This window comes from Channa argus, chromosome 11, assembly GCF_033026475.1.
Source record: "Channa argus isolate prfri chromosome 11, Channa argus male v1.0, whole genome shotgun sequence".
NCBI classification, from domain to species: Eukaryota; Metazoa; Chordata; class Actinopteri; order Anabantiformes; family Channidae; genus Channa; species Channa argus.
The window spans coordinates 3,454,690-3,477,104 of NC_090207.1; the positions used below are offsets into that span (position 1 = coordinate 3,454,690).

Sequence of the window (22,415 nt, forward strand, 5' to 3'; positions counted from 1 at the left end):
CCTTTTGTACATGACCCAGCTTGGCTGGGGTTAGTGGTTAACCGCATCGTGACGACTAAAAATCTGTACACGCTTTGTGAAAAAAGCAGCGTAGATCAAAACCACTTATGCGTTAGAAAGCTTTGTTTAGTTTCTCTGAGCGTTTTATATTTACACCTGTAGTTAAAATTACACATTTCCTTCATTAATTCCACCTAGACATGAAAAACATCTTCATCCAGGAAATCAAATGACACCACAGTGACTGAAGTAGTATGTCAAAGTAGAGCTACAGCAACACAGAAGCCACATGGTCTTTGTATTTAGCACCTATTGGTTTAGTTGTAAACAGCCTGTGACTAATCTCTTTGTGACACTCAACAACAGTCATTAAAGCAAACCAACAACACCTTCGGCGGCGGCGGCAGGTTATAGACAGAGGGAGAAACTTACACTGGAAAAGGAAACATTTGAGTCCAGATCTGTCTGACTGTTTGGGTTGTGGAGTGATGAAGAAGAGGAAGAGGAAGGTGACCTGATGTCATCGCAGTCTTTCATCGAGACCTGGTGCTGTTCCACCATGCCACCGTGCACTGACTTTATGCCCAGACTTTGTCCTCTTTCTCCTCTGTCACTCATCTCCACGTAGGACAGGACAGGTTTGGGACAGCAACTTTTAGTGCTATCTGGACCTTTACCTAGCATGGGTGCACCGGCTGAACCCCCAAACATATGTTTAACGTCCTTACTGTCTCTCCCCCCTTGTCCCCTTTCTCCCCTCTGCTTGACATTGAGCGTCTGTTCAGAGCATTTGGAAGCCAGTAACAGTTTCTGGTCCATGTAAAGTCCTCTAGAGTACTGGCCATAGTACAGGGACTGAGCTAGGGCCGTCTGGGTCTGACTCATAGCCAGCTGGAGCTGAGACTGAGGTGGCCCGTCGCCTTTCTTGCACACCGAGAAATCGTGGGAGGAGCTTTTGTCATCCTCTTTCACCTCTTCCTTTCTGTCTTTTGCTTTGCCGTCATGGGCAGAGCTTTTGTGAAAAGCGACGCTGCTGCTGTTCTGCCTGTCTGACTGCATGTACCCCTGTAGGTAGTAGGGCTCATAACTGTGGTAATACGGGGATTGGGGGTCTTTTGACGATGGAGCAGATGCTGTGGGTGGGGTTTTAACAGAGTTACCATGGATACTGTTTGTGTTCACTTCAGAAGAGGCAGAAGACCCAGACTTTGATCGGGTTCCATCTGAGCGACATTCAGAAGATCCCCCATCGTCTCCAGCATCCGATATGTCAGAGTAGGCGGGACTGTTGTTCTTACTGCTGCTGTCTGTTGTTCCCAAGCAGCTGCCGCTTGCATCAAGTCGTGACAAACTGCCAATGGAAGGACTGGGGGCATTGTCGGTGAAGGTGTAGACCTTGTCGGCCTCTGCACGGATACTGGCCATCCGGCTCTCCTGACTCTCTGTGTGTCCATTCATTACATCCTGCTTACTCAGGTGCTCCTTGAGAAGGCTACCAGATATTTCCTTGACACTGATTTTTGATCCACCCCCACCATCTTCCATTTTGATTCCACTGCTGTCACCATTAGCGGTCCTGGTTGGCATATCTTTGTTATGTTTGTCCTTCAGCCTCCGTTTCTCTTTCTTCCTGGTCTCTTTGTTGCAGGTAACCAAGGTAGCTTTCACAAGGCTTGGCTCCACAACAATGCTCAGCTTTGGTTTGATGGGTTTCAGGGGAAGGTTACTTGTGAGACCAACAGCTGCCATGGGAGAGGACTGCTGGGAGGTAGCAGAATCTGCTGTGCCAGCCGGATATGTTGTGTTAGGTATAGCTATCAGCTTGGGGGGAGCAGGGGCTGGTGCGATCAGGCGGTTGGTCCGTGACTTGGACAGCTTCTCTACTTTCCCGTTGGCCTTCTTGCCCTTGTCGCATGCACCTCCCTTCTTGTCGATCAAGCCCTCAGCTTCCAGTTTGGGCATCTCTACCATGGAGTTCCTGTCTGGGACCATGCAGTTCTCCAGAACCACAGTCATGTTGGAGATGATGGGCAGGTTGCTGAGGTCATCGATCAACCCATCTTTCAGCAGTGAGGTTCTTCTGGTTTTAGAGTTTGGTGAGGGGCTGTGGTCAGTACTGAGGAGTAGCCGTCTATTCTTAGGGGACCCCACTGTGGTCACCTTGTATAGTGGAGCAGGTTTCTTAGAGGAGCTATTGGAATTGTTAGTCTCTGAGAGCTCATACGTCAAGCTGCTGATGGTGTCCTCACAGTCTGATAGTCGTTCCTCACTCTCCCCATCCTTCACGGGTTCCAGTTCAGGCTTCCTCTGCTCTTCAGCCTCCAGGTGTGCATGCGTCTGGTGGTAGCGTAGGCCGTTGATGTGCTTGTAGCGTTTAGTGCAGTTGGGATGGGGGCAGTCAATTAGAATAGGCGGGGGAGGCGGCGAGGAGGTGCAACCTCCTCCTGGATCCATGAACGAGGGGTCAGATTTACCCTGTGGTGTGGACGGGGCGCTGCGGGATTTGGCCCTAATCCTCTTCCCATTGCCATTTTTAATATCATCAGAGGACACCAGGCTGAGGTCCAGATCAGCTGGCGGTTTGTTCTTTCGCTTGCCAGAGGAGAGGGCAGAGGTGGTATTGGAAGATTTCACCTCCTCCACAGTGAAGAAAGGAGGTGGTGTTCGACAGTTGCTGTTAATGAGGTTTAGGCTTCCTCTCCGTCCCTTGCTGTGGATGGGGGCTGCAGTTCCAGCAACACCACCTCCACGGCTCCTGTGCTGTGACAAACCCCTGACTTTGGCAACAGGGGCTGGCTCAACATAGGGCCGCTCAGCCATGCCCATGCGCATCCGTTTCCCCCGTCCACGACCCCCTGGCAACTCCGGGTCACTGGAAGGAGACTCACAAAACCTAGACGGAAGAAGAGGAAAAACAACTGTTTTATAGGAGCTTAGGTTGCTGTGCTTGTTAGTTGTGACACACTGGGTGATATTACATTGTGTCTCGAAGCACTGAACTTTACAACTTCTCGTCCTGTCGCGTCATATTGTATCATGTCACATTACACCCGTTAAAGTCGTATCTGCTGCATGTGTGTTTGTATCAAGTTAAAAAAACTTCAGATATCTCGTTGGATAAACCACATCAGACTATTAAGTGGAAAACAAGGCTGTTTTTCTGGTTGATGCTGTTGCTTTTTGAAAGGTTTTAACCAAGAAAAACTTGTTCCTATCTTCACCCAAATTGAACTCTTGTACCACCAGACAAAAAAACCTTGGAAGATAACAGATTATGATTCAAGGCTCGTGTGGACCACTCTACCCAGACGCCAAGGATAAAAATTGATTTTCTTCTGTACAAAGCCTGCTTCTCGTTTGATAACATAAAAAAAACCTGTACAATCCACAGTTATCTCTGTATTTGATATGGAGACATTTTGTATTCAGATGCCGTCCGTTCTAGTTTGAAGTCTTTTGAGCCTGTTTACCACAGCGCATTGCGTTTTAACACTGGAGAAGATTTACCACACTCACGCACTCCTGTCTGGTGTGATGAGGGAAATGAATTGCTTTATATTTATCCGCAGTGTTAGGCTCCATTTCCAAAGCTGGACTCTGAACCTTGCATCTGTAGTGGTCCTTTAATGCATTACTTATGACACTACACCACAGTACTGGTTGGTGTTAAATAGTCAATGAATAAATTCTGACCTTGGAAAGACTGTTTTGGGTTTTATTCATCTTATTGAGGGAACAGACTGACTGGGATTTTAAACCAATGATATCTCACATTTCCTCAGATGCTTGTAATTGCTTTTTTGTATCAGTGAGTTCCTGAATCTCACCAAAGCTGCTGCAACATGCCTCTGCAATTTGAAGTATTTATTTTGGCATTTTAAAAATATTTTTTACTTTCATACCTGTATTTAACAATTGGTTTGAATCCAATGAGCGATGTACAGTAGCCTCAATGCCTTCCTGCAACTTTGAAAAAAAATGAGGCCCCCGTGTTAGTTTTTTTCTATTTTCATAATCTCAGACTTAATTTCCGTGTTTGCCATATTTTGTGCTTTTAATTTAATCACTGCATTTTTTTCATCTTTTGGCTACAGACTAAAAATGAATCAGCAATAAAGGAAGCACTTTATTCCACTGAATTATATAATAAAAGTGCATTTAGTCTCTGCTGAGAGACATGTACAGTGACAAGAGTCCAAATGAAAAAAGCAATTCAGTCCCTGTTTCTGAGATTAAGCTGTAATTGCTATGACAACAATCAATTACATACAGGAGCAATAATTGAGAGGTTTCAGCCCCGTGAGAAGGGACTGTCGCATTTTCCACCGAGTAATTATAAAAACCACTCTCCATTTGTAAAACAGTTGGAATGGAGAGTGGAGAGCAATTTGGTTAAAGCTCATCAAGGAACAGCAGCTTACAGCCCCAAAGCCCATTCAGCTTTTTATTTTTTTTTTCGTTTTTATCATTTTAGCAACATTAAATCGCTTGAAAAAGAATAAGTGCCCTTTTCAGCTAATCAAATAAACAATCAACAGCAAATAAAGGCCATTAAGAACAACAATAAACCGGCTAAACACGATGGATCAAACCGGGAAATAAACCAAGAAGAAGGAGCTGAAGTAATTATATGAGGACTTCCTTAAAAATGATTTCAGCCCTCTGGTTTCCAGGCGCTCATGTCAGACAGTTGCTGCACATGGTATTTACGATGGAAACACACAAAGCGTCAATTTATCTGGCAGCTTTGTAGCTTGTAGGCACAAAATGTATCCGTGTCCTAATGTTCCTCTTCGGTCTGGGCAACACGTGTGTGCAAAAAAACCAACAACCAATTATTGCCAGGTGCAGTTGTCTTAACATAAACGCAGTCGCCTCCAAAAGGAACAAAAACAGGCCGGTTCGTTTGTGTTTTCTGGTTTTTAGAGAATGTCGAGTTACATGAGGGGACCTGAGCGACATCTTGTGGGATATCGGACAAGATGGCGTGTGCATGTGCCAACTGTTAACACAGCAATGTCGATGCAAAGTCCACACCGTCCACACATGAGCATCATCTTTCCCTAACCTGAAAGAAATACCACACGCACCTGAACAAAGCCAGACCCCATGATCCAGCATGCAAAGTCAACCATTTTTTTACCGTTTCTTATGTTGTTTCAGTCTGAAGAACACAAATGCTGCATTGTCTAGGCAGAAAAAGAACTGTCAATGGAAGTTGTTTTCGTTCCTTTAAGTAACTTTTCAAGGCCAGAAGACAGAGATGCCGTCAGTGAATCTTTATAAAGCTGAAGACTCAACAACTGCTCTCATGGCTGAATGCATAAATTATCGTTGTATTATTGTGCTGATGTTCTGCTGCTTCTCGTCACTCTGTGTGACTTTAAACACAATTCAAAAAAACAATGCACTGTTACCTCGGAGGAGCCCAGTCATGCTTGGTGCAGTCCAACAATGTTCCCACGTAGGTTCTCTTTCTCCACGTCACATTCACCACCAGCACACCTGTCAGTCACAGAGGAAAGGGACAGAAGGGTAAACAGCCAGTCATTAAAAGCTTCATCACAAAATCTAGAGTATTCTGGAACTGATAGCCTCTGTACCTCTACAAACATGAGCAAACTAATAAGACGCAGACAAATAATAAACGTGCAGGCAGACAGGAAACCAGAAGGAGTTTAGAAGTAAAAGAAAGAAATAAACCCGACGGGTAGGCGTCGAACAACAGCGGGAGCTAAAGATGAAGGACGGAGTTCGGTTGTTTTCAAAATGGTTCCAACTGTTTGTTACAGCCTGTTTAAAACTGCTCAACCCTTTTTTTTTGGTCGGGAGCATCTGAGGAGGATGAGGCCTTCTTTCACTCCGGTCACGTTTGTGGTTGGAAGTCCAGTTTATTCATCAAGGTTTAAACTCTAATCTGAGAATTAAAGACCCGTCAGCCATCTGAAATAAATGTCTCTCTTCGTCCTGTTCCTACACGCTCTCTCTCCCTCGCACCAACTCTCAGATTGACATTTTAAAACCATTAACCTCTGTTTCGTGATGCGCCCGCGGCGACACAAAGCAAATCTAATTTTGGACGCGTTATGGCTTTAAAACGAGCTCTGACTGCAACACACGACTTCTTGCTCTTCAGTTAAGCCTGATGGCTGCTTCCTTCACAACACACTCTCAGATACAGTAAATAAGAGCTGGAAAACCGCCAAGCGTGTGGCTCATTCTAACAAGTCGTGGATGTGATCAGTCAGATTTGTGTTTCTAATCACACAGTCCTAAAATTGGCAATTTAAATCTTCCCTTAATGAGCTGCAAAGATCTGATTCATCACCAATTTAATAGTTCCACTATAAACAATATAAATACTCGTTAAATACCTTTTGGGTTTGATGAAATATGTTTTCTACATCACAGAGGGACATATTCACGCCCGAGATGTCCTCCGTTATCTGGCTGCAACATCACATCCAGTTGATTAGTACTACATAAATTATAACCTACAACTTATTATGTGAATTTTGCATCACTCTCACATAATGTACCAATGAGTTCAGATTTGATTTAATTTGAAGTACATTTAATAAGCCCCAGTTACAAAAATACTTGTCACATATTAACTACACATTAGCTGCTACCGAGCTAGCTGGCTAGCTAGCTAATTACTCACCCGGTTATGCTTCAGGCTAATTACTTTGGCAACACGTTCCCCTCAGCACGCAGCCAGATTTATCAGAAACGGGATAATCTAATTCAAAGGGATGAAAACCAGGTTTTGCACGTTCCCTTTAAGCATCATATTACGAATAGGATCAAAGCAGGATCGACAGTGTGGATGTAAATATATCGTGTGTGTTTGTTCGGCCTTCTGAGTTTTCTAACACGGTGGCAGCAGAAGCAAACCTAGCAAGTTCCAGTGATCCACTTCTTCAGGAGCGCAGACTTGGATTCAGTGTCAGATCTGGTAGGTTTAAAAAAAAAAATAAAACGCCCCTTGGGTTCTATTAGGACACGGAAATGTCCTTTCTGGGTCAGGTATAGTTGCTGGAACCCATGTAAGGCCCTGTAGTGCAGCTGAGGAGTGAATTATTCACTGAGCCGTGAATAAAGCTCAAGTGTGTCGTACAATCCTCAGGATGTCTTTAGCGCTGACTTGAAAAGCCTTTGCCTAAGCTGCTAAATAAACCGTCCCTGACAAACAGCTGGTCCTGCTAACACTGTAGGCTGAGTAGTATATATTGACTTCCTTATCGTATGCTGCCTATGTCCTGCAGGTTAGGAGCCACATCAGTGATTATCTTTACCGTTTGGTCCCCAGTGGTGGAGGAGGGTTCAGTCAAATAAAGGACCTGCTTTTAGACAGTCGGGCATGTGGGGGAACAAATGTGCACCCCGTCTTGTGCTCGTGTCCAACTATGAGAAAGGATTAGACGTATAAAAGACAGGAACTGGTAGGAAAGGCACGAAAATGCAGAAAAGGCTTGTTGGAGACAGTCCAGTTTCACATATAATGACGGCAGGGGTCAGATAAGGTCGATACAAATTTACAGAGAAACTCTCATTCGTCTTGACTGAGCTGTAAGTGTTTCCAGTGCAGGCTCAGCAGGAAACAGTGGAGGTTTTCCTCTTTGCTCCCATGTCCCCCGAAGCCTTGTTGGCTTTAAGCATGACAGCATTTCTATTTATAGTCGGCACGATTTGGGGAAGATGCCAAAACACTTGATAGCTCATCAGTTCCCGTCTCTCTCTTGTGAACGTCTTGAAGAAGACGTACAAATGTTTCCTCTGCGTATAAACCACATTTAAATGACAGAGAGCAGTGATGAGAAGATCCTTAAAGTAAATGTTCCAGATCTTGAGCATCTCTACCTCGGTGACTTTAGAGTTGGTTTCTGACTCAGAGATAAAGAAAATATTCTGTCTCCTCTTTCCTGACTGGTCCCTCTTCACTTCGGCCACTGTGTTTCGTGCGACTGATAATTATGTCTCACAGTGTGCTACATCTTTGAGTGATGCTATGGATTGTAAAATGGAGAGAGAAGCTACAATTTTGAGGGACAAAGAGCAGCGAAAAAACAACAGAAAGTGTCTGGGATCTGAGTCAGTCTCAATATCGCAGCAGTGATATGTGATGTGAACCCAAGAGGGGGGTCTGCGATTACTGGGTATCACCCAACCCTCCTGGCCTTGTCACACTTTAGTTTGACAAAAAGAGTCCAAATGCCGTGCTTAACAATTACATGGGCCAATTCATAAAGAAAATACTTACGTTTATAAGATATGTATCATGATGCAGGGATTACGAAAAACAGTGTAAAGACCACACTATGCAATCAAAAACATCAGTCCAGTCATCAGGAGAATAGTAGCCCCCGGACTCTTCACTCACTAATTTCAAATGACTACTGCAGTTATAAGCTATGGGGCAGTTCCCCTTAACTGCCCCGCTGGGTCCCAGGTTTGAAATGCCGAGTGACATTCGGCATTGTAGGCCTCACCCCGATAGTTTCTCACCATTCACAAAGTAGTACCCTGGGATAGGGACTTTTTCATAAGTAGAACTACAGTCCAAAACTAAAGTCAGGTTGTTTTTTCAGACTAGGCAGTTTTCTGGCATCATCTCTGAGAACACTTAATCCCCTTCCACCTTCTCCTCCTTATGTGAACATAAGGTGACCTTTTGTTTTGGATAGAAGCTCTCTCCCATAGTCCCCCTTTTCAAAGTGATCCAGGGCACAGTACACTGGAAAAGAGCGATCGTACTGTGAAAACCAAAGGGACTTAGGGGGGACAACTGTGCTCAGGCATGATACAAGGAAACTGTGCCTAGTGTCCATTATTGGTTTTGGACTGTAGTTCTACATCCCAATTACCTAGCATGAGCCCGCTGGTTTCATAAGAAAGACAGAGGTAAGTTCTTCAAAATGTTTCTGGCTCTGGGGAAAGAAGTCCGGTTGAAAAGTGGCTTTACTGTATATACAATGGCACCAATGACATGTATTTTGTAATTACGTTCAGCAACAAAAAGATCAACGGCGTCCGGCTTGTTCCGCGCGTTGATTTACCACGAGTGGGATGACCTCCCTGTCGCAACCCTCCCATTTTTATCCGGGCTCAGGACCAAGGTGGCCCTTGGTGGCTGGGTGGGGCCGTTCCTAGTGGGGTGGGATTCGAATCCACGGCCTCCTGCATCTCAGCCTGGTGGCTCAGTGGTAGAGTGTTCAGTAACAAGAACAATGTTGATGATGAGCAAATGAAGTAACACTGCTGTGATTTGGAAGGAGGAAGAAACAGAAGGAATTATGGTACCACAGGTCAACAGGCCAATAGTCACAAAACACAAACGGGCGGAGGTTCACTGTAGCATCCAGCAGCCGCCCTTCTACAAGGAATTCTCCTTTCTACACCTAAATGAGATAACGCGTTCATTTTTGAGCCCTTTAAGTACCAGTAGAGGAATTTTGTTGCCTTTCAACACACTGTTTCTGACTCCAGACCCGACATCCTGACATCCTTTTTATGATCTCATGTGGCATTAATCATGCCAAGACCCTCCCCACCTTCTCACAGTATGTGGATTGTCACCCCCCCACCCCCAACCTCCCTGCCCCATATGGACAATTCGTATTGCTTTTCTTTCATTTATTTTTGAAGGGAAAAGCCGAAAGCCGGTGATCTTTTCCCAAAATGACAAACTCTTCCTTTAAGTGCAAACACCTCAATCGCCATATTACACCTGATTATTTTATACATGTTTACATGATGCTAATTACCACACAACTCTAATTACATACAGTCCTTAGAACGTGCTCCATCTTTGCCGTGCAGTCAGACAGACGATCAAGCAGACTGAAATCGGAGAGACAGTCTTTGCAGCTCAGTTAAGAGTCGAGCCAATCACCATCTGATTAGCGCTCATCAGACTCCGGTCTCCTGCAGGGATGTGGGGGGGGGGAGCTGAAATTGTGGTCTCGTCATGTTCTCATTTCTGTCGTTCCAATTAGTATTCTGCTTAATTAACATGCAACCTGCATCTCCCTGTTGAATGCCTCCACCATCCTGAGGAGGGGGCTCCGGTTATCGCCAGCCATGAAAAACACACCAAAAAAAGCCTCCTTTTCATGTCTCGTTCTCTCTCTGTGACTCTGACATTGTCCACCGCTATCTGATGAAATAATCCTCCTCGGCCTCCATCTTTACATTCCTCTCCATCTCCTCTTTCCTCTGGTGGTTTGAAAATAGACAAAACCTTTGTTGTCATTCTGTCCATCTCCGCACTCACTCTCTCGCTGTCAGTCTGTTGGGACACAGATTGAGCAACGAATACATTTTCCTCCACACTTATCCGTCCTTTATGCGTCTTCTGTTCCTCCTCCATGCTTCAATCTTTCTACATCTTTTTGAGGTTTTTACCATATACGCTGTGTCTGCAGAGTCGCACTGGGTAATATCTACGTCAGGTACATTTGCTAATGGCAGTGCACGTGTACAACTCCACATTTGTCTTGCTATTTATACATCCTGCGCTTCACTTGACTGATGCTGCGTCTCCGGTTTGTTTACTTGCACAATCGTGGAAACGCGAGGCTTTGATGTTTTCTCTCGTCATTTTTTTACCTCCATCGACAGCAGCGCAGAATAAATTTAGTCCTCTTTGTCTGTTAGCAGAATTCCTCAAACATCTGCTCAGAGATTTTAATAAAAATTTGTGGACCGTGGACCATGGCAGTGGAGAAAGCCCTGCATACAAAATTTTAACTTAGTATTAGTAATGGAAACACAAAGTACCCAAAGGAAAAGTACTTTATGCAAGAGGTCTCATTTCACATGAATATGATATTATTGGATCGTAATTAGTGATGCCTATAAGTGTTCATCACACATAATCACATCACTTGCTTGATATTGGAAGTGGAAACACTCCTTTGTCGTATATGTGTTTACAGCTCAGTTCAGGTTGATTACACAGACTCCTTTACTACAGAGTCAAGCTGTAATAATACATAAGCAAACATTCTACAAATAGCAATTACAAGCCTCAGAGTCAATGTTTAAAATGTTGCCTTTGCAGTATTTACTGTCAAAAATAGTTTTTAAACTTTTCTTTGTAATGACATTTTCCACACGGTTTCTGGAAATGTGTATTTTTTTTCCCTTATTATTGCATGTAATGATTATTTCCGTATTTATCATTAGTCTGTTTTTTTTTTTAATGATTTGCTGGAATGATCATATCATCTGCAATATGTCAAGAAATCTGATATGCTTAAATGATTTCTTAAAGTGTAAACCCAAAAATATTCAGGTTACATCATTTCACATAACACAAAATAAGTCAATCTAGATACTTGGGGACGTAGAAGCAAAATTACTATGTGGCATTGTTCCATGATGAATTTAAAATGAATCAAGTTTGTTGTTGAATACGTTTCAAATTGAATATATTTAGAGGAGGTTTGCATCCTTTTGATTTTATTTTAGTGTTTATTATCCATATATGTTTTCTGCCTCACTGACTACAAACTGTCACTGTCTGCAATTTCATTTCAGTTTTCTCGCTGCGCTGGCTCTCGCTGTGGCTTGTTTGGACAAGTTTTATCCACCGTCTGGTTTTCTGCGACTCCAACTGAACTCTCTCTCTCTCTCTCAAGCCGAAGATGTCAATCCTTCCTTCTGTCCTTCCTCCATCTCTCTGACCGGTTTCAGAGCATTTTTGGACGGGTTATCCATTCCCCAGAATATGGTTTGTGCTTTTTTCCCCTTCTTCTCGTTTTCTATTTTAGCCTGCACGGAGTGAGTAGCTCCAGTTAATTAATACTGGGCCGGGATACAAACACCACTCCGCCAAACTCAATACTCCACTTTAGAGGCCGGCGGCTGGCAGAGTGAGATGGGATTTATTCATTAGCAGCCTGCAGTAAGGTATTACACCTCCGCTGAGAGGCTGTGGTGCTGAGCGATGTCCTCATTAACAGCCTATCAAAGAGCGGTGGCGTCAAAATCGGTGGGTGAACCATCAAACCGTCTGATCCGCAGCCCAGTTGTCCCATGGTATCATTTAGGAATGTTGGACGGGTTTCTGCTTTGACTCGTATTCTTCTTCTGGAGTCAAGCTTTTGTGCATTTTTAAAGCCAAAGCAGCTCTTATGAGGATATGCAGTAATGTGTAAAAATAAGTGCAGCGCCTAAAAGTTCTGGAAAGATAAATAAAAGTAGCACCATCAAATTTTTTCTTGTAGCATATGTTTTTCAAACCCACACTACTTGTCATGCCCAGTTTTATTTGGCCACTTTTCCCTTTTCAGAGGACAAACTGCTCTGAAAATGCTGTATTTGACTGAAAAACATAAAAAATAAATAAATAAAACTATTGTGCTCGGTACGTGTAATGCTTCATAAAAACTGTTTAGTCGTGCAAAAACATACATTTTAGACACAGAGGAAGACTGGGGGGGGGGGGGGGGGGGACATTCACATCAGAGGTTGCCACCTACAAACAGATACCACCTGTGATCACATGACCAAGAATTTCATATCAAGGTCTATCGACTGAAACTCTTCATATGTGGATAAAAACTTGGCAACACACAGCAGTCCAGTAAACCTGAGAAGTCTCAAGATCTAGAAATATTTACTCAGCTCTGAGTCCAGACTCCTGCTTCCAGGCACCTGCCAGAAATGTGGATTACTCGCTTCCACAGCTTCTAAACAAACAGACTCCTAATATAGTCTCTCTTAAAGACTTCATCGTGCAAACAGCCCGGTTTAATGCGAGCGATCGAAACAAATCATTTGCTGGAAACTTGCACCTGATTTTTCACACATTCGCTCACTGAGATCTTGGGGAAACGGCCAAAGAGCTGTTTTCACTCAGCTCGCGTTCAGTAAAAATAGTTTCATGTGTGATTATGAGACAAGAGGCAGGACAACCACTAATCATCAAAAGTGATAACAGTGGAAATAAAAAGGTGCCTGAGCACTGTGCAGTGAGTCTGGGCTTTTGCACACATCAAGGATTGAAAAGTGCTTTGTCAAAGCAAAGTCAAGTCAAGCTCAAAGATCTGAGCAGCCGCTGATGCCTTTTAGTCATCTTGTCCTCGCTGAAGCGTGACTAAAGTGGTTTATTTACTCATGTCTGACACGGGAGACTTTCCACCTCTTCCCCATCACAGACTACATTTCACTAAACACATCTTTAATGTCTGAGGTCCAGTCAAAAGCATATTTTCAACACACAGCACAGCATAGCATTTGTTGTGGGTTCAGTGTCCTGCTGAGGACACTTTAAGATGTGGACAGGAGGAGCCTGGGATCAAGCCCCTGTCCCTGTGGTTTTAAACATCGCCACCAGAGAACCTCCGCTCAGAGGACGTCTGACTCTTTGCTCCTTACCTTCCTCCGTCTCGTGCCACACTATGCCCTCTAGGTTGACGCTGGTCCCGGGCTGACAGGGCCCCAGACAGGCCGAGTCGCCCTCCAGAGCCCCCGAGGTGCCTCCGTCCTGGGTGTTGGTGCCGATGGACCTCGTCCTCACGGTCAGCTGCTTAGGGTTCGTCGTGGGTAGCGCCGGAGGGGAGAAGGAAGGCGCTGAAGGCAGCGAGGAGCCCGGGGCCCCGGGGTGGCTCGGAGCAGGGGGAGCTGGCACCGTGAACATGGGGTCCACCTGGAGAGAAGGGGCATCATTAAAGATCAGCGAAATGGAGACTGCAGCGCATTCTAATGTGTAATTTTAGTACACTTCATTTCCGCTCCAGCTCAATTCAGCTCAGTTTCATTACGTTTAATGAAATTTAGTCTATGACTGCACTGAACACTGAGATAAATATAAGTAAGGAAGATTATTAATGTCATTGTAATATTCCTGACGTGAATCCAACTGACATCTGATTATTTTAATGTAGGATCCAGCTGAATAATGGAGGCAAGAATCGGAAGGACATTTCTCCAAATGTCATACCATTCATTATTCTATCTGCAGACTGCAGCCACCAACTTCCTAATGCTGAGTGGCAGCTAATCATCTCTCGACTAGATCCAGACTTAAAAATCTTTCTCCATCCACTCTATTAAGATTCATCTGCATCTCTCTAGCACAATCGTCTCGAGTCCTAAAGAGGCAAAGATTTCACTTTTAGTCACCGTGAAAAGTTGGGATGGATGTTTCCAAACCAGCAGCCTCCACACAGAAGCTGTAGTTTATAATTAGCTGCCACTTTTGCACAGAGCGAAAAAAAAAAAAAAAAAAACTGGAACAGTATAATAAGGCAACATGGCTGGAGTTCTTCCAGTGAGACAAAAACAACAAAAGCGGTTCCTCTGTTGACACGGGAAATGAGATTTGTATGTTGCTCAAGTCTTTTGTGTGGATCGGCTTCTCCAGAATGCAGACGATTTATTGATTTCTCTGGTCCACAGCCAAAGACGTTAAGGGGAAACTCTGCTATTTGTAACCTGGATATTGCTCTCATACGTGAGGATGAAGTTCGTTTCTCCACAATCTCTACGATCCTTGGAAGATGCAGATGTGTCATATTTATCTTTTTTATTTTGGGTAATGAAACACTGCCTCCTCCATATGCAGCGGTTTACGAGTTCCAGCACAAATGTTCTGTCATTGCTTAGCATCAGTGAACATTTCTAATTCTTTTTGTCCGTCTGCTGCTCTGACTTCTTTCTATACAAATTTAATCCTTGTTTAAAGCATCTACACAATGTTATCGTCCGTATTTGGTATAAAGTCCAGATCATCACTCTTTCCTCTCCAAATAATTTCCAGCCTTCAAATGAAACTCTAATTCACATTTTCAGTGTGTTTGTCACCTAATATTAACTGATTGTATTGTAAAATGTCTGCCGTTCTATTTAACTCTAGATTACAGTATTACAGCTACTGTATTCAGAAAAGTAACGACCTTGTTAAAAGTGTTTTACTCATCTACTTAGATTTTGTTATGAAACGTTTGTTTGTTTGTTTGCAAAGATAATCACCACACTCTTGGTGCTTGGAATAATAACAATAATCATAATAATAATAATAATAAGATTCAACAAATAGAAAAGTGTATTACCATTAATTTTTGAAGCTACCATGAATCAAATCTACATATATCCATTGTTATTACCAAGCTATTACGTTTTTATTACTTTGGTAATTACAATGATATTACTTTATTTTAAAATGTAATTCTGCCCTGTGCAGCTTACCAAGTGATCAAATGTAAAACAGACGACAACACCAAGAAACAAGCATTTGCTTCACTGTTGGAAAACCTCAAACTAAATTTGGATGACTCTCTGGAGCCCCCGACTTCGGTTCACCTTAACATTTCAGCTAGAGTTGAAATTTCAGTCAACAAAGAGGAAATGAGAAGTTATCTCTCTGTACGACCTCTGAATCTGGTTGCACTTGCTGTAACCTTGCCATCAGTCTACATCTGTGAAGGTAAAGGCCCATTTCAATGATAAAATGGACCTGATGGGGTTTTCTCCAGACCCCTGCTGGAAGGGGTCTTTGGCAGGATGCTCTGCTGAGCTGTGGACCACTGAACTGAGTTTCACAAAGGCAGGGAGCACAAAATGACACTAACAAGAGAAAGTGTGGGAAGCCTCTGGAGTTCCCTTGTTGTCTGCAGTCATTGCTCAGATGAGGATGTGATGTATTTGTTAGAGGTTACAACTACAATGTCCCGTCCTCTGTTGTTATTGATATTAAACCTATGAATATTTTAAAAGATAACAGCAGCGGTCATTTCAAAGACCAAATGGCAAAGTGCAAAACTACGCTAATAATCAAAGAAAGCAATTATTTTCGCATGCTTTCTAAATTACGGTTAACTAATTCGAATTTGCAGTGTAAATTGAGTCATATGGAGAGGAATGAATATCATCCCAAACCCAAGTTTTAGTCCTTTTTTCTACAAACTTCCTCGGTGTTATCATCCATCTGCTGCAAATCAGCAGGCAACTACTGTCCAGGGAAACACAAAGAGGAAATTCTATACTAAAAAGACTTGTGACTGTGAAAGAGGCACTTGATTGGGTTAACGCAGACTTACAGAAGGCGGCGCAGACTTCATGCTAGGTTTAAATGCACATCTGAAAACATTCTTGGATGGTAGATTCACTGAAAGGCCCTTTATGAAGGGATCAGCCAGAATGAACAGGAGGAATAGCTTCAGCAATAGAAACCTGCTTCTGTTCATATCGCTGTTTTATGAACACACTTGAAATAATGCGTCACTATCCTTCAAGGGTGAATCTGCAGAGGCTGCATACAGACTGAACCTGGGAGCATTGTGAAACCTTCATTCAAGGTTAATTCGTAACATAACATAATTATCGGAGCTTCTGAAAACGAGTCACTAATCAAGTGGCGGTTTGGCTGAAAGCTTTAGAAAAAAAAACAAAAAACAAGACGTATCTTGTGATTCCACTGCAGTATTAAAGCTCTGCCTTCTCTTCAGCTGCTCCCAAAATGTCAACGATTTTTACCACAGACGCACTGGACTGTAGCGCTGCTGGGCAGACGCCATGAATAATATATCTCTCATGATCGGAGGGAAGGTGCATCAAAGACGAAACATGCTGAGTTTTCAGATAAACAAAACGTTGTCTGTAGATACGAAAAAAAGCAGGAACCACAGGAGATTAAATAAACACAGAAGAGAGAGAGATGTGGGAAAACTCTGCCCCAGTGCTGATGGGTATTAATAAGTCGTATTAAACATCCAGCACTGCCGTTTTGTTATATACTCAGACATTTTCTCTTTGAGCCGGATGTCCACAGCTATATCACATTTCTCGGTTCCTGCTTGTGTTTCATAAAAGCCAAAACCACATTTTTTCCAAGCTTTTGAGCGATCCTAAGGACTTCTATCACTATGGTTACACGTGTAATGAAATACTAAGAGACTGGTGCTCCACTCTTATCTTCACCACTTATTATGGTCCCAATTACAGCAGCTCTGGGAAATAATTGTGCCGAGTGAGCAGCAGCAATAAAGGGTTTTTCTCTCTGTTGTGCCTCAATAAAGATTATGGGCTCGACAGATATCTCATTGCACGATATTCTTGAATGATTCTCCAGTTCGAGAAAACCTCCTGGCCATGCCAAGTCGGTAAATACTTGACAAACGCCGAGCTCCTGTTCGGCGTTTGCTTTCCCAGATAAAGCAGTCGTGCTTGTTTTGTGTTATTGTGAAGATCGCTCAGTTACTCGCACAGGTTCCGGTAAAATCTGACAAGAAACTGTTGGTTTTCCTCGCTTCTGTGGCGAGAAAGACCAAAGACAGAGTGGTGCTCTGGACTCTTGTTTAAAGTCCCCCCCCCTGCCGTTTTTCTCCTGGAGCAGTTTGAGCCGCAGAGGTTACTGCCAAGGTTACAAGTGCAGCTGCAGCACTGGGCACTGGATACCAGCAGGTATTTAACATTAAAGGACTCGGATTCAGAAGCCAGACGCTCGGTGGGGACCTCAATATTCAAGCGCGATGGTTTCAGCGACGTTTGTTTAAAACACACAGCATGTCCAATGTCCAAGCAAATGGCCAGATGCTCCCAAATACTATTTTCTCTTTATGCCACAGCAGTGGACTTATAACAAAACACGACGTGCTTAAATTGAACACTGTTGGCTTTAATTTAAGGGTTTGGTTGAAAATATATTAAATGAAATATGTAGGAATTACAGCCATCGTAAGTTAACTGACTCCCACTTTTGGTGGCTCATAAATATTGAGACAGCTGGCTGCTCAGGTGTTACAGTGTTATCCCATGGGACGTTCATGGAAGCAGTAAGCTGATGATGGTTTAGCTTTGATTTTTCAGGGCACTTGGAACCTGCTGTTTGATTTCAACATGGAGTCCAAACACTTGAACAAAAGAACAAGAGAGATCATTGAATAAATAATAAGACTCCAATATCCAATGTAACCTCTGCACCGGTGCCTCTCCATTGCTGCCCGATCAAAACTGGTCAGCAGGTGATGAGAGGGGTGCACCTGTTGGAACTTCCTGAGGAAATAAAGTCTCTGTTGGACCTTTTCCCCTGATGGGGGATGTGTGTTGGTCCAGCGGAGAGGTGATCACCATGGAACTTAAAGCTCTCTCGCCTGTCCACCTCCTCCCCATATATCTATCCATCACTAGGCTGCGTTCACAAATATGGTGACAAAGCAGTTGGCTGTCACTGGGTTCTGGCACTGCTGTAGTTCTGGAGGTGCATTCATCACATACTTTAATGGTGTAACTAAACATATGTCTCCTGATTTATACGCCAAACTGCACTCTGAGCTTTGTAGTCCATTTCTTGCGGCACAGCTTGCATCTCGGTACAGACCTGTCACACAGAAATGTGAGCCCCGCATCCGAGGTGACACGTTTCCCCTCCGTTGCGTCTTAAAACGATTTCAGCAAAGCAGAATAGTAAACATTTTTCTCCTAATTCTTCCCCCGGAGCAGAAAAACCTCCATTTCCACTGGAGTGAAGATGATCTGGACTGGCTGTCACTGAACTCCATCATGGCACGTTTGCCTTAAGTTCAGCCTCCTTTAACTCCCAGTCGTGTGGCTGAGGTTTCTTTGTCTGTCTTGCACACCAGGGTGTACAGTGGGTGTCCCTCTTGGCCACATGGGTAAGCCCCTATACTGCCCGTGTGTGCTCCTTGAAAAAAGTCTCAAAGTTTCAGCCAACTGACTGACTGTAATTGTAATCTAAGGGCACAGTTGAATGACTGAGTGTGTGGCTGTAAACTAGGAATGAGACCAAAAAAGAAAAAGACTGAACATAATAATATTTTCTATAAATTGTGTCTCCGTCTCTCTAACGTGGGTCGCGATGAGATTACATTGCTTTTTCACTCATGTACACTCAGGCCCGTCTCCTAAAAAGGTTCCTAAGCAACTAAACTTCAAAGGTAAAGTTATTTTGTAGGGAACATGTGATGTGTGGATTAGAGCCCACTGCAACATGTCGTTAGAATGACGGGAGCAGTACATTTACCTACAGACAAGTCGAGAGGAGAATCGCTGTAATATCCTGGGTGAGCTGGCAGAGCAACACTTTAATACTGAGCAGTTTTTTACTCCTAAGACATAACCAGAGCTCATTCAGCGCTTCAGCATTTTCATTATATGTTTCATTAGATCTGCTCTCCTTTTTCTGGTTGTAACCGCAGGCCTACAGCTCACCAGCGTCTTGTTGGACAAACTGTGCAGATGCTTGCAGGTAGAAATTCCGGACACTGGAGCAGATTGTGTGCAAATATTGTTCTGTTACACAAGTTCTCATGGTTAGTTTTGTACTCATCTCACCGACTGTGGTGACTTTTCAACGCAGAACCACCGCAGCAGCCATTGTGTTCGTGCCTTTACTTATTGCTATTCCGTTTTCTCAGTCGAGCACGCGTATAAACAATGTTGGCGTCACACGACCGCTCCACCCTCCTGCACCACCGTTGCCATAATTGCAGCTTTGTTGTGGAGACTTGACAGAATTAATGCAGGACACACTACGATTTATCTAAATTATTATTAGGGACGTTTCCCTGCGTTCAGATGAAGTTACATATTCATGCAGCTTCCGAAACAATTACTTTTCCCTCCTCTGGTTCCTTTGAGGCTCAGTATGTAGCGGAAGCTCACAAAGGCTTCAGGGTGCAGGGTTTAGTTTCAGTCTGCTCCAGGTATTGTCGTCAGCTTTGTTTCAGCTGTGTACTGCACTGCATTTATGTTAAAAGCCTGATAAACAATGCAAATGTATCATGCAAAATAGCAATAAAACAAAAGGGAGATGATCCTCCGCATTTCCTGAAACCGTCTGTTAACTCCCACGCAGCTGCTGACAAAGACCACCCAGGACTACTTCTACCAAATCGCAAAGCAAATTAAGTATAAAAGAAGAATCACAATCCCCGGTGATTTCTGTTCCGCCGTTAACGCCTTCTCCCTCCCTCAGACACCCAGAATAACAACGCTAAATCGCAATTCACACAGCAGCTCCAGTCAGCCAGGACCCAGAGTCACACAGCAAAATAACAATAAAAACACAAGCCTGCTCCCTCATGTGTAAATTGCTTCAAACAAATCATCCTTTCTCACACTGTTTCTTAATTAAAAAAAAAAAAAAAAAAAAATCCTCCATAATACACAAAGATCACAGCAACACAGCAGAACCAGAGGCAGATCTGGTATTTAAAAAAAAAAAAAAAGCCTATGATTAGATGGTTGCCGGTGCAATTCCCACCAGTGATTAGCATGGTGTCTTTGACCTGTGGGAGGAAACACCACGCAAGCACAGGAAGAACATGCAACTCCACACAGAAAGGTTGCAGCCGGTCCTGGTGCAGAAACATGGAGACTACACAAAGAATATGAAGGGAAAATAAATTTGTAAAAAGCGACTTTTCTACTTAACGTTCTAGTTGTTGGATCAGTGGTAGAGCATTGGGTTGGGGTGCAGAAGGCCGCAAGCTCGAATCCCGAGCCCGGCAGGAAAGGCGTCCGGCATAAAAACACAGGCCCCCTGAAGAGACGAGGCGAAAGCCGTTGATCTTCGAATACAGTAATTGTTGCAGTTGCTTTTATTCCCGAATTGCTGAATTGCTTTTTGCCAATTAACCGTATTTGAATGTAACGTGCAGCATTTTGGGGAAAGAACCTGTGTCAAATTCAAACACATTCCCCCGCATTAACTGATGCCCATGGTATCGTACAAACGGAGCACAGAAGAAATTAATCCAGTCAACTGACGCACATCAAGACACTGACTTAAAATGTTCCTGCCTACTGAGCTGAAACAGTCTGATACGAACTACTTGCTTCAACGAAAATACAACAGACACACAGCAAATGCTTTTCTATCCAACAGGGTGCAAAGGATGTAGTATTTTTACTGCACAGATGAGCATAATTCAGGCACAACAAAGCTTTCAGAGTTGCTTTCTTTTGAGCAGTGTAGTTTCAGCTGGCCGATCGTAACCGGACCTTAACCTTCATCTGGGGATTCCAGTGGTTCTCTGTCATTAAAAGTATCTTTCTTTTTTAGTTCAGCCTCTTGCTGTCCTCCCCTGAACTGACGCTGATTAAAACTCTGCATCACTGCTCTTGCCTCAGGCTTCTGCAATCATCGATTTCAGTTGTTGTATTTTTCTCAGTCTCCAATATCTTGTTTTGTGAAGCCTCCTGTATCTTCATCTGGGCAACAAAGACTGGAAGAAAGAAAAAAAAATAAATAAAGAGTGAAACTCAAGTATTACCACTTTGACTAAACCACACAGGAGCACAAAGAACACAAAGACCCAAATAACACTAAAATATGCATGGACCCTGGAGCTGTGCACATACACGGAATCTGTCTTCCTTGTTTTCTTTTAGAGAAATTCCGTCGCTGCTTTTCCTCAAAGAAAACATGTGTTTCAGTGGATTTTTTTTTTATTTGCAGTTACAATGAAAAAAAAACTCGAGTTAGGCCAAAGTAAAAAAAAAAAAATAAAAATCACTTTACATTTACAGAAGCCGAGCAGTTGATTACCTTGTTATTTTAGGATAACAAACTTGTTTTGTCATGATAATTGGAAGAACATCTTAAGGAAAAAGAGGCTCACTGACACTTTTATCCAAAGTGACTCACGAGTGGGAAACGCACAAGCAATACAAGCAACCTGGGGGTTCGATGTCTTCCCAAGTGTCAAAATGTTCGTGTAGATTGTTATTACTGTAACAATCTGCAACAGTTGGATGGATTCATAGACGTTTGGCACCTTCTCTTACGGTGGGGACACTAAACACTGTGATGGTTTGTTCTAGTCCACAACAGTAGCACACAACTGAGGACCAAGTAAACTGGATGTTTTGGTTGTAGCCCCCCCCCCCCGCTGGTATTTGATTGCCCACTCTGCAGAGACCTCTCAGAACATTTGAGAGTTGGCACCACCATTTGTTCTAGGGGCAGAAAAATAGTAACTTCACTGCAGAAAAGCAGCTTTTGACTCTTTAACGTATAAGAAATAATACATAACTTACAGAGTAAGTCCCTCCTGGCCTCGTGTCACAGTGTCCTACCCGTAGTAGCAACATCGTCCATTTGCAGCTGTCCAACAACAATTTCCCCACTGGGATCAATAAAGCACCCACCCGGAGGGGGACAAGAGCCTTTGCTGTTGTTGCTTGGAACAGATGAAAATTAACAGGCCTGTGCTGCAGAGCTACGGAGCCACCAGTGTTCAACTCCAAGCTCCGAAAGGGTTTTTATCTCTCCAGGTCTTGGCAGCAGTTTTCCGTCCATCATTCATCACGACGCGGATCAAAGTGAGCGGAAGGTCGCTTTGAACTAGTCTGTTAACAGAGTCATTAGCTAAGCTCAGTTAAACAAGGACGCTAAAGAGGAAAAGCCAGGGATCAAACCACTGATCCAGCAGCTGCTGGAC

General features: G+C 43.5%; 1 protein-coding gene across 9 annotated transcripts in view; it reads right to left on the minus strand.

Moving 5' to 3' along the window:
* The window catches only part of znf608 (zinc finger protein 608), a 59,211-nt gene that overhangs the window by 13,880 nt on the left and 22,916 nt on the right, over positions 1-22,415 (minus strand). For all 9 annotated transcript variants that reach the window (XR_010915519.1, XR_010915520.1, XM_067520701.1 and 6 more), the window contains 3 exons: positions 13,387-13,657; positions 5,418-5,505; positions 433-2,893 (listed from right to left, as the gene is read on the minus strand). Coding sequence is in view for 7 of the 9 variants with exons in the window: in XM_067520701.1 (XP_067376802.1) it covers positions 433-2,893; positions 5,418-5,505; positions 13,387-13,657 (2,820 nt within the window). In the remaining 2 variants the exon portion in view is untranslated. The remainder of the gene's footprint in view (positions 1-432; positions 2,894-5,417; positions 5,506-13,386; positions 13,658-22,415) is intronic.